At 42.9% G+C, this 12,885-nt stretch overlaps 1 protein-coding gene across 4 annotated transcripts in view; it reads left to right on the top strand.

Annotated features, from left to right (window-relative positions):
* Positions 1–12,885, top strand: part of LCLAT1 (lysocardiolipin acyltransferase 1) — a 108,917-nt gene that overhangs the window by 35,624 nt on the left and 60,408 nt on the right. For all 4 annotated transcript variants that reach the window (XM_054064168.1, XM_054064164.1, XM_054064163.1 and 1 more), the window contains exons 2-4: positions 784–952; positions 4,301–4,499; positions 12,037–12,183. In XM_054064168.1, the coding sequence (XP_053920143.1) occupies positions 788–952; positions 4,301–4,499; positions 12,037–12,183 (511 nt within the window). In that variant the 5' untranslated portion in view covers positions 784–787. The remainder of the gene's footprint in view (positions 1–783; positions 953–4,300; positions 4,500–12,036; positions 12,184–12,885) is intronic.

Here is a 12,885-nt window from a genome sequence, read left to right as displayed (position 1 = left end):
TCCATTGGTAACGAAGGAGTTGAGCTGATAGCACAGGCATTGAACTATTCCAGGTCTAGACTAGTGTCTTAAAATGCAGAGACTGTTGTTTTGGTGGAATAAGTTGGAAAGTAACTGATAAGGGCAGCTGAAGTACAGCACGCTTTGAAAAGTCAAAATTTTTTAAGCCAGGAGGTTTCAGCCGCTGCTTGCCTGCCCTGCTGGGATGGGGCAGGACCTGGTGTTTGAAACAGCTGAGCAATCTTGCAAAGGTCAGTGTTTTCTGGAGGAGGTTGCATGCAGACCCTTGTTGGGTGAGGCAGATGAGTTTCTGCAGCATGGTGTTCAGCAAGGAGAGACAGCATAGAGAAAGAGAAAAGCCAAGTTCCCTGTTTTCAGAAGATGCCAACTTTAGTGCTTTGCTAGTGACAAAGGTAATGTTTGAAATGTTTAATAACCTAGGTGTTCTCTTGTATTGCTCTTCTTTACCTTTGGGTAATGGAAATAGCTTGCTGAAGGCTTTAGATTGGGACTACGTGTTACAGTAGGTGGAGGAAATGATGAGGTAGCTGGTCCTTTTATGACCTCTTTAATATCCCAGTCCTCCTTACAAATCACTGTGTTTACAAAGTCACTCTCTTGCTGCTTGTGAGGCAGAACATTTTGGTTATGTTTGCTGTTGTCATGTGGTGTTAGCATGGGGGAAAACAGGAGGAATACTTCCTCAATCTGCACTTACAGACTTGAAAAATTGTGTCATTATTCTCAGTTTCTCTCTAATATAATGCCATCTCTCTTTTCCAGAGCCATGGTGTCATGGAAAGGGATATACTTTGTACTTGCACTGTTCTTGGGAAGTTTTTTTGGAAGCATATTCATGCTCGGGCCCTTAATACCTTTGATGTTCATCTCGCCAGCCTGGTATCGTTGGATCACCGACTGCGTTGTGGCCACGTGGCTCACACTCCCAGTGGTAAGTTGCAGTTTATGCAAAGCTCTGGGCAGCAGTCTGTAGTCCCGTGTTTAGTTTGCTCGCTAACACTTTGGATTATATTTTAATTTTTGAAGTTTTTAATGCTTTTGTCAGAACAGGCCTTAATGCTCTGTCTGTGCCAACTTTGGTTCTGGCCTCATGCTGCAAGCTGTGTGCCTGCCTGCAGTAGTCCCCCTCTTCTTCCTCAACTTCATTTATGTGTATGCCAATGCCATGTCTTAATTGTGCTCTTGAAAAGGCCTTTTCCTGGCAGCTCCACCCGGTCAGTGCTGGTCAGGGAAGAGCAGGGGCAGCACTGGTGAGAAGGATTTAAGTTACAGACTTCCTAAATGAGCCATCTTGTGAACTCTTTCTTTTGACTCTGCTCCAACTATCTAATTAGGAAAATTATTCCCTGTCTGGTACATTGCTGCTAACCTTCATTGTTTTCTTACTTAGTCCTCTTAGAATTTAGTCCCTGTAATTGAATTAGAGATAAATTATTTCAGGTGAGAAAGAAGAACTTCCCTTCAAAATGAAGTCTACCTCACTTATAATGCATCGACTTTACAACTGTTGGAGCCTGGAAATCAATACCAGAGCTCTTCCCTGAATTGTTTCTGAGGAAAGGTGGTGTGAATGGGATCTGTCTCTTCATCTGTTCTCTGAAAACCATACGGCTTGTCTCTAGGCCCATAAAGTTTTGTTTAACTTCTTCTGAAGTAAATTGCCATGTTGGCATGCAGAGATGTGTCTGGTGGCACAAAGGAAGATTTGTCTCTGTTATATATCAAACGGTTTCTGCTTTTTCTCTTTCTGTCGTGTGTGTTTTAAAGGGGTGTGAGTTGTTTCATGTCCTCAAACTTTTGTCCTTTTCACCATTACTAAATGTGATGAAATTAGGAGGGAAGAAATAATTACCAGTAAAGGAAATGGCAGGATTGTTATTTCTTGTCATGATGAAATTAGCTGAGTACTAGTAGTATCACAAAATTGACCTTTCTCTGTTTGTCCCCCAATTTTTCTACAATCACAACCTCCCCAAATCAAATACCAGTCTTTTCTGTGATTACTTGTCTAGGCTTTATAATTCTGGATTGTCTGGATTGTTTGTGGTAGATTTTGCAGCTGAGAAGTTTGATTTCAGCCCACGCTGGACCTAAACCAAAATCTGAATATTTTTGTGAGAAGGATTCTGCTTGGTAAGAATTTTGGGGATTTAGGTTCAGGAAAGAGGTTGCAAAAAGATCTTGCACCCAGTGTTTTTGAGGCTCAGTCCTTGTCTGCATGAGTTTTGTGTCCTTACGCTTATTCCATTCTTAGTCAGGAGAAGCAGGCAATTTGGTTTCTTTCTCCAGACCATGTCTAACATTGGAACCCAGAAGGGAGGCGCTGAACCTGACCTCTGTGCAAGGAACTGCCACCTTCCTCACCCCTCTGCTGCGCTTTGTTTCCTTTCCAGTGGAGTCAGCAGGATTGGAGAGGGAGGTGGTTCTCGTTCTGGTTTAGTTTGGCTCATGCTGGCATTAGGGCATGCAGAATGGGACATCTGTTCATCATTGTCTTAACTAGATGCTAAATATGTCATAAGAAGCTTATTATGCTGCCGAAAAAAAGCTGCTTCTCTCTTCTGGAAACAAGATAGCTGCTTACCACGTTGAGCTGTGCAACCTGTTGTGCTTTTGCACTGGTCCACAGTTACTCCTGACGGCAGCACCTCTGACAGAGCTGCAGTGAGCTGAGTTATTAACAGTGTTTGGTAGGTGTAAAGCTTTTTGTTCTGAAATCTCCAGCCAAGTGCGATTGGGAGAGTGTGAGTTCCATTGTACAGATGACTTAAACTGAGGAATTTGTTGAAATTCTGCATCACAGGTGGCAGAATTAGGAACAGGACGGAAACTGGTTTACTTCCTAGATCTCTATTTGAATTCCCAGACTTCTCTCTTTTTTTTGGTATGTTTTTGGAGGAGGAATGGGTAAGAGAAGGTAAAGAGGGCATTTAAGTGCTTTGATTTTTTTTTAATAAAGCCAAATATTGATTCCCCTGGAGGTCCAGTCATGTTTTGGTGGTTTCTTGCTCTGTGCTAGCTAAGTTGGTTAATGTCCTGACAGTGTCCTGGCCTTAAGGCCTCATATCACACCTGCCGGTAATTCCTGTTGTCAGCCTCTGTTTCTTAGGATTTGTTGCCTTTCTCCTGGGTTCCCACTAGGTGTTAAAAGATTGCAAGGCGCTGGCATTTACTCGTCTGTATTTTTTTAATTATTTCCCGGGTCCTAGTCTTTTGCTGGTCTTTGGCTTTTTCACCAACCAGCACTCCTCTATGCACATCCCTGCGTAACTTGGGAATGGCTACGGGCCACAGACCGTTTTCCATAGACAGTTTGGATGTGGTGTGAACCAGAGCATACCAAGGTCTCTGACGTTCTATACAGCTACTCTAGCTGTACATTCATGGTCCAGCCATCTAGGTGGTGAAACCAGGCCCTCTTAAACTCCTGCCTGCTTTTCCCTTCCAATAAACCCACAGCCCTTGGCTTATAACTTGACCCCTCAGAGCCATGTTGGAGCAGATACAGCAGGAAACACCGTTCATATGTGAACTTCTAGTGTCATGGGCTCTTTAGGCAAAATGGAGAAAGCTGCTTGCCCAGCCTCTTGTTTGTGCCCTTTCATGCCTGAGCCTTGTTCTGTGCTTTGGGACAGCATTTCATAGATGGCCGTGTACTGGTATTCAGTGGTTTTTGCGAGGTGTGGGTGGCGGCCCAGGCTCTGAGGCAGCACTGGGAAGCTGCATGGAGCTGGGTCTGCACTACTGTGCTGTGTTCAGGCTTGTTTGGGATTGCTTTTCCTCAGCTGCTCTTTCTGCTTTTAGACTCCCCCTGTTTTTCCAGGTGGAAGTTGAGCACAAACGTGTTGACCGTTGGGATGCAACCAAAAGTGAGGCACCTTCTGATGCCTTCCAGGCCTGGCAGTATTAACCAATGGGTTATTGGTGCAGCCAGTCTCTCTTAGATTGCCTATCAAGTTATAATCCATACTGATTCCCTTGTTTTCATTCCTACATGATTCTGTGCTGGGAAAACCAGGGAAAAGTAAGCTTAATGTTGGACGTTGTAAAAGAGTGCTTTTAAGAGGCTGCTATTCAACTATTGCTTCTACTTCCATAAAACAGCTGATTGTTACTGTGGTAAAGCTGGCTGCTCCGTTAGGAAACAGTCAGGTGTTTGTTTACTGGTGATAATGGGAGCAAAGGGGTGAACTGTTATCATTAAAATTAATTGTTATTGTTAATGGGCTGATGCTTTTCTGCTAGGAGTAAAGCCATAATACTGAAATATTCCTTCTAGGCCTTGCTGGAAATGGTATTTGGTGCCAAGGTGGTTGTCACTGGTGATGGATTTGTTCCTGGAGAAAGGAGTGTCATCATCATGAACCATCGTACCCGAATGGACTGGATGTTCCTGTGGAACTGCCTGCTGCGATACAGCTACCTCAGACTCGAGAAAATCTGTCTCAAATCCAGTCTCAAAAGCATTCCGGGATTTGGTAGGTCACTAAACACCTTAATTTGAAAGGAACGTGTATAAATTTTGCCCTCACTGTTCATACTCTGCTGAATGTCTCAAGTTTAGATTCTGTTTCAGTATTTTTTAAAAAAAATCTGTAAAATGTGGGGCAGAATCAGTATTTAAACCGTAAAACCATGGAGGGTGCCTGGACCACATCCGTAAGCATTTATTTTTAAAGATACTGCGTGTGCTACTGTTGTGTATAGGTAAGACTATTTCTGCTTTACATACTGAAAGCATTTTTCAAAATTATGAAAGTAGATGTTTTCTGAAGTCTCTTTCTACACTTCAGTTTTGATTCTGTTTTACCCCATGTTGCAAATACTAACATCAAGCCTCTTTTTTCATTTTCCCATTTACACTGCTGAGAAGATTTAATAGAAATAAAAGTACCCTGTAAGCAATTGCAAAGTTGGTGGTCAGCATTAATAACTGTAGTTTTAATTTGAGGGTGGTTATGCAAAATATGCTGTGCAGGATATGAAATAATCAGTGTCTATAGGGATGTAGGCTGGAAACAGATAAGAGTTGTGCGTACTCAGAGAAATCATAGAATCAAAGAATCATAGAATAGTTAGGGTTGGAAGGGACCTTAAAGATCATCTAGTTCCGACCCACCTGCCATGGACAGGGACATCTCCCTAAATCAGGCTGCCCAAGGCCTCATCCAACCTGACCTTGAACACCTCCAGGGATGGGGCATCCACAGCCTTCCTGGGCAACCTGTTCCAGTGTCTCACCACTCTCATGGTGAAGAAATTCTTCCTAATGTCTAGTCTAAATCTGCCCCCCTCCAGTTTGTACCCCTTCCCTCTCGTCCTGTCACCACAAACCTTTATGAATAGCCCCTCTCCAGCTTTCCTGTAGGCCCCCTTCAGGCACTGGAAGGTCGCTATAAATCTCCTCTGAGCCTTCTCTTTTCCAGGCTGAACAAGCCCAACTCTCTCAGCCTGTCCTTGTAGGGAAGGTGCTCCAGCACTCCGATCATCTTTGTAGCCCTCCTCCGGACCTGTTCCAACAGCTCCACATCCTTCTTACATTGAGGTTTCCAGAACTGGACGGAGTATTCCAGATGAGGTCTCACAAGAGAGGAATAGAGGGGCAGAATCACTTCCCTCGAAATGATTCAGAAGTTGTCACAGAAGTGGTTTCTGAATAAGTAGTCAGAGTTACCTGAAATAAAATAATTTCTCAGTGTTTTAGTCTGCAAGATTCACAGATTTAGCACTTGAAAGCAACATGTATTTTGTTTGTAAGAAGACATTTTGTATGCATGTTTGTTCATGCCTTTAATAGATTTGGAATGTCAGCTCTAGGAGCTTGGGTGCAATGTTATGCTTGGCAAAATTTGGTTCCTGAAAGGGTGCTAGGAGTTGGTTAGACATTGATTTTCCCCCTTCGTTCTTAGTTCTGTGCATATACTCGGCACATCGTATAGGTTTGCTGAGCAGGCTGGGGCAGATGGAGCATGGCTAGTCAATGTTAGCAGCCATGCTGCTGTCTTTTGGCTATGGTCTAGCATGGTAGCTGGAGCCAGTAATGAAATTCAGGGCTTGCGGTCTACTTTGTGGGCTGTGCTGGTAGAGGTGGTGCGGGCAGACATTCCCTCATCTAGCTGGTGTTACAGCAGGATGGTTTCTGGCAGTAGGTTGGATCTATAGTGGCATAAAGCACTGTTTGTACCCCAGATCCTTAAGTACCCCCCACAGTGTGTTGGCTTTAGGTACTTGGCTTGCAATGTTGTGAATTACAGCTTATTTTTAGTAAGCTGCTAATGTTGTGCTATTAGTCACAGGAGAGGAATCCAGCTAAACTACATCCTTCACTCAAGCCAGAATTTGGAGGCCTCAAATTAGGAACGATCAGCTTCTGTGCTGTCACAGTGTGCCTAAAAAGAGGCCTTAGAAATGGAACACATGGCTTCATCTTCAGTCAGGATGTGCTATAGGTGGCAGATTCTTGCAAAAATAGTCTTCTCTATAGCCAAATGATTAGGGGACAGTTGGAAAGTGAGACTCTTGGGTTAGATGAAGATTGTTGGAACGTGAATCTGGATGATGTTTGGTGGGTAGTGATGTAGCAAAGAATGGTGTCTGAAGAGGAGAACCTGGTATCTTATCAGTAAGAGTGGAATTTCTCCTCCTTCTCTTTAGTGGACCTGCTGTGCTGTATGATAGACCTTTAGTATATGTTGGTCAGATTTTGGGTTTTAAATAGGGTCCTGTGGGTTTTTATATAAAAGTTTTGTTTATCAGCAAAAGTTTTGTTTTATCAGCTTGTGAAAGTGAGAAGATAACCTGGGAATCAACTGGGCAGTTCCAGGGCTTGGCTTCTCTTAACTGATGCTTTCGCTGCTGATCATTTAAGGCATTAATATTTGTCAAAATTAATCCAACTGCTTTCATCATGCCTTTCAGTTTCATCTTTTTATTTATTTATATGAATTATTTGTAGCCAGTCAGAAGTGTCACCTATATCGGTGATACAGACAGCAAGATTGAGTACACTCTCAGCAAGTTTGCAGGTGACACCAAGCTGAGTGGTGCAGTTGTCAAAACACAAGGATGAGATGTCATCCAGAGAGACCTGGACAAGCTGGAGAAGTGGGCCTGTGTGCATCTAATCAGATTCTACAAGGCCAAGTGCGAGGTCCTACACCTGGGGCGGGGCAATCCGTGGTTTCAGTACAGGATGGTGGATGTTGTGATTTGAGAGCAGTCCTGTGAAGAAGGACTTGGGGGTGCGGATTGATGAGAAGCTTGATGTGAGCCAGCAGTGCATGCTTATAGCCCAGAAGGCCAACCGTATCCTGGGCCGCATCAAAAGAAGCGTGGCCAGCAGAGAAAAGGAGGGGATTCTGCCCCTTTAGTCTTCTCTCCTGAGACCCCATCGGGAGTATTATGTCAAGTTGTGGAATCCTGAACATAAGAAGGAAGTGGAACTGTTGGAATGGGTCCAGAGGAGGGCTACAAAGATGATCCAAAGGCTGGAGCACCTCTGCTATGAGGACAGGCTGAGAGAGTTGGGGTGTTCAGCCTGGAGAAGAGGAGGCTCCGAGGAGACCTTGTAGTGACTTTCCAGTACTGAAAGTGGCTACAGGAAAGCTGGAGAGGGACTTTTTACAAAGGCATGTAGTGATAGGACAAGGGGGAATGAGGAGTGGTGAGGCATTGGAACAGATTGCGCAGGGAAGCTGTGCATGCCCCGTCTCTGAAAGTGTTCAAGACCAGCTCAGATGGGGCCTTGAGCAGCCTGATCTAGTGTGATGTGTCCCTGCCCATGGCAAGGGAGCTGGAACTGGATGATCTTTAAGGTCCCTTCCAACCCAAATCATTCCATGATTCTATGAGTCTATGGAAGTATTGACATATTGCCTCAATGTAACTTCTAATAAATCTTCACCTAATGGTAACCTTGCTTTGAGTTGGTGAAGTATTTGAATTAGTATACTGTATTGCAATTTTTCCTTGATCTTTCAAGGACTTGTTTTAACAAATATTTAATTTAAAACTGTGTGTAAGGTAAGGTTTGTAAGGCAACCCTTTCATTTCCATGTTTCTGAAAACCGTGTGAGTATGAAACATGGCACCTTTGTTGTCATAGCTATTTTACCATTTAGAGTGTAAAAAAAGGTCTGTGAGCTTTTATTGTCATCCAAGGGGTGTATGTGCTAGGTGAAGGGCAGAGCTTGGAATGGAGATGGATCCAGAGTCCTTGTTGTAACCTTTGGAGGTTGAAAGTGTAAAGGTATAAGATTTAGTGAGTCTGCTTTACAAGTAGGCAGTTATTTTCTACTTAATTATAATTGGAATCAGAGGAGTCAGTCTTTCAAGGAGATGCATTGAGTCATTTATCTAATTCCCAAGTTATTAATTCTTTGCATTCCAGTGTATGAAAAAGCTTCAAATTGATTAAAGGTGAGCCTTAAAAAAGAAGCCCCAAGGAAAACAGATGGTCCATTCGTCCTGGAACTGCAGCTTTGCCTTGATAAATGTTGTTCAGTAAAGTTTTCAGAAAGAGGTATTGTGTTTCAGCAATCTCAATTTCAGAAACATTCTTGCAGTGTTGCAGTACAACTGGCAAAGGCTGGTGTCTTGAGAGAGCGCTGCTCCACTTGGAGCTGTAGCTGCAGTTCCTCATCTGACATCATCAGTAGCTGCTGACGTGTTCTGCCATGACAGTTCTGAAGGAGAATTTCTGATGGCATTGATGGTTTCCTGCATGGCCTAACAGGGTGGGACTTCTCCACAGTACTTGTGATAGATACTCACCATTTCTATTCTTACCTCTTCTTAATTAATAAGGAATAGCATTGAAGTGATACAGATGATGATACCATTGTGTTCAGCATGTGCTGTGAAATATGTGTGGTCAAGCAGGTATCACAGCAGTGCCGGGTGACCAGATAAGGACTGGAAGTTAGTTACATCCTTTTTTTTTTTCTTAATAGTTTAATTTATGAAAGTCTTATGATATGGACCAGTAAGGCTTCATGGGCAATACGATTGTGTTTTAGTAACAGATAGTTTTCAGGTGTTGGGTAGACTTGCGGTAATATTTGGGGTGAAAAATAAATTAAAACTTGGGTTTAATTGGAGCACTCTCAGATAAATCAATGGAGAAATGAGAGAAGGTAGCTGAAGGAGTTTGTGTCAGACCCTGACTGCTGTGTGAAATTATATTAACCCTGGTTTTGCTTAATGCTGATGGAAAGGATAATGGTGTAATTCAGTGTACAATTGTAAAGTACACGTGTGTCTCAGGCACCGTTGCTGGACGTGTCTTAGAGAGTTACGATTTCTGAAAAGCATCCCTGAGACTCTAAAGCAGGGAATTACAGCTGGAACAGATTGGACCAGGAACAGGTAAGGAAAGGATGAAGTGGTAGAGGAAAAAGAGGAGAATAAAGCTCGCAAACCTGGAGCAGAGGTTACAGTTAACTCTTGTCCAGATCTTCTTCTCTGTATGTGAGTGACTCTTGCTGACATTGCTTGCAAAGAGACTGCAAGATGTACAGATTTTTAGTTGTTTTTTCACTCACTGGGTCACTCATGTTGTGGCTCTCAAAGGCCCAAGGTGGGTTTGTCCATTTTTCTTTTAAGAACCAGGGGAAAAAAAGGCCTTGGTCTCTATTTCAGCACTTGGCCTTAGCCCCACCAGTCTTTTCCTGTACATCATCAGATCTGTTATCACTGTCTGTGTGTATGAGCTTTGCCTGAAGCAAATTCAAAGTAATTTGAGTCATCTCAGTTTTCGGTGAAGCAGGACAGAACAACTTCACTTCTCCCGTCTGTGCCACAGGCTGAGAGCACTTGCATCAGCAGCTTTGATGGATCAGCTACCATGAGGGAAGATACTGGTGTCACTAAGCCTGGAAAATGTTAGCATTTGACTCAACTGGAGTGTGGTTAAAGCAGCACACTGTGGGAATCCACATGCAGTTATACTGGCAGGGAAGATTTTGTGTTGCCACCACTGCTTCCACAGGTTGGGTAAATGCTTTGGCATAAAGCATCTTTGCTTAGGTGACAGCTGGATTTGCATTCCAGTTCTTATCCTTAGGGCATATTGGTTTAAAGAATTAACAGCATGCCCTGCTGAACTTTCTAGTACAGTTCATGTCTCAAGTGTCTTTGCTGTGTTAAAATAAGCTGAAATGAGAGTTTGAGGGGCTGTGACATTTTGTCTGCTAGCAATGCAATTATGAGCCACCAGACTTAATGACCTTAGAGCTGTTATCCGACATGATTTCTAAAGTAGAAGTGGAGAAGTATGCTCTCTAATGGGAAGCATGGTTGTTATTCTGCCAGTTGTTTGTGGCAAAGGCTCTCCTGGAGCAGTCTGATGTGTGATGGAAGGATCATTGCTGTAAAGCAGAAATGCAGCTTGGTTTAGCTGAATTCTACATGTGGTTTTTTGTAAGGATAAAGAGACTTAGGTGCCGGTTTTCCAGCTTGGCTCTTCCAGGAAAGGCATGATAGGAATATTTTCAGAAGCATACCGCAGAAATTCTCCCAACTCTGTCGGGGGAAAAATACCAGCCTGTCTTCTGTTAAAAGTGTCCTTATCTTTTCTACACAGTACAGACTCCGTTTTCTCTCCAGCCCCTTTGCCTTTCCAAAGGGCACATTAACAAGAGCGAGACCAGATGCTGACCATTCCCATCCTCCCCATTCTATGAATGACGAGTAATGGAGAGAGAGGTTATTTGATCCAGTCTCACAGAACACATAACAGCAGAATGCAGGTGGAATTTTTCTCTGCTTACATCCCTTTGCTGTTACCAGTGAGCTATGCAGCATCTGTATGGATCGACTCATCAGGCTGAGCGGCTTCCGCAGTTCTTCCCTGAGGAGATGGAGCATCTGAAGAGGCTGCTGGCTTATGGAAGAGCTGTTGAACTGTAAAATCTTTTGCGTTTCTGACATGCAGTCAAGTGACGCATCCATTGGAGTGACTTCCCCTGCTGGGAAGGACCTCTTTGTTCTTCCCACTATCTACCAGCCAAAGGCTATTTCCTTTCTGTCTTAGGATATTCTGCAATGATGGGAGCTCTTCTCCAGATGTGTATTGGGCCACTCATCTTTGTCAATTCTTAGGCTTTCATGCGCTGTTTCTCTATGTTGATGCATTTTTAAAGCGCATTAGAAAAGCAACTTCCCAGCCATCCTAGCGGTTTAAGCCTTTGGTTTAGTTCGCTTTATTTTTGAGTTATGTTATGTGATATAGTACATGGGAAATTGTGCCAGAAAAGCCAGGAATGTTATTGGGGATAATGGCGTGTGACCCCTGAGCTGTAGTTTCCTTTATTTAACTGCATTACATTGTCACTTGGATGTCAAGCTGTGAATCTTCACAGTTGTCTTGAGCATTAATGGATATACATAACATACACAGTTGTCTTGTGCATAAGTGGATATACATGACATTTTTCTATCATCAAATATAAAGAATAACTTTGTATTTTCTTTTATTAGTAATGGAAATTACAAGAAGATATATGTGATAAAACACTCAAAACAGTAGGTATTTTCTGCACAATGTGCATGATTAATGTGCTTTACTGAGGGTGACTCTGTAACTAGCCTGCTTTCATCCTGCAGTGCATTGCTGAGGTGCTTGTCTGTAGGGACAGTGCCTTCCCTTGGGCAATCCCAGCGCTGCAGCGATGAAGGAAGTTGTAGTGAGGGCATGGTTTTAAATACTTCACTTCATGACAGCATTGACTCTATTCTCTTGCTTTCTGGAAAGCTTTTCTGACTTTGGTAACTTGAGTTGTGAGAAACTGCAGCCACTCCAGATTTATTCAGGTTTATTTATTTATTATGCATTCTTTTGCTTTCCATCCAAAACTGCTTTTACAAGGTAACTAAGTGCTGTTACTTGGAGGTGAAGACAGGTGGGCAGTAAATAAAATGCTGTGTCTGACACAATTTATACAGTATTTTGGGACAACAGACACTGTGGAAGAATCAGAGTGAAGTGTTACTAAAGGTATGCTTTTTAAACTTCAGGCTGGGCGATGCAGGTTGCTGCCTTTGTTTTCATTCAGAGAAAGTGGGAAGATGACAAGAACCACTTTGAACAAATGTTGGATTATTTCTGTGACATTCGTGAACCACTACAGCTCCTCATCTTTCCAGAAGGAACCGATCTCACAGGTAGGCTGCATTTGCCATCTTCTTGTGGAACGTTCAGTGTGGAAATTCTTTGTTGTGTGTGGAAATAGTTAAAAAAAGCTGAAGGCAGGAGTGAGACTGAGTTCCCACAGACAGTAGAAACCATAACTGATGATCAATCACACATGCTAATGCGTTTGAGAGGCACAAGCATAGTTCCACAGAGAGGCTTTGCCCGTGTTCTCAAAATAACCATTGTGTTTCAAAGATTCTAATGGTTACAATAGCTTTAGGTTGGTTCTGGATGTGCATTGCATCAGCAGAACTAGGTTTCGAGACCTGGAATAAATCACTTACATGTTCCCATTTTCCACATTACTGGGGCAAACAGTGCAAAATCATTCCATATACATGGAAGAGCGAAGAGGAGAGCTAATGGTTCTGTTAGATATCTCATCTAGTGTTTTAAGAGGAGAAAATAGAGATACATGTTGCCTAGGCCAGACTGTATCTCCCTCTATAGGAAAAAATCTCCCTAAAACAATTGTTGGTGTTATCATGAGAGTAGATTTATGGAGTTAGATCCTGTAGTGTTAATTGTTAATAAAATATCGACCCTAATACAGTTATCTGGCATCAGCAGCAAGCTGCTGACTGGTGCTGCAGACAACTCAATTGCTAACAAAAGAAAACACTGTTTGAATGTTCTGTGGTTCTTATGCCTGTAGCATGATTTGATAAGCG

This window comes from Cuculus canorus, chromosome 3, assembly GCF_017976375.1.
Source record: "Cuculus canorus isolate bCucCan1 chromosome 3, bCucCan1.pri, whole genome shotgun sequence".
Classification (NCBI taxonomy): domain Eukaryota; kingdom Metazoa; phylum Chordata; class Aves; order Cuculiformes; family Cuculidae; genus Cuculus; species Cuculus canorus.
Note: the sequence above shows the minus strand (reverse complement) of the source record. Positions and strands in the feature narration are given on the sequence as shown.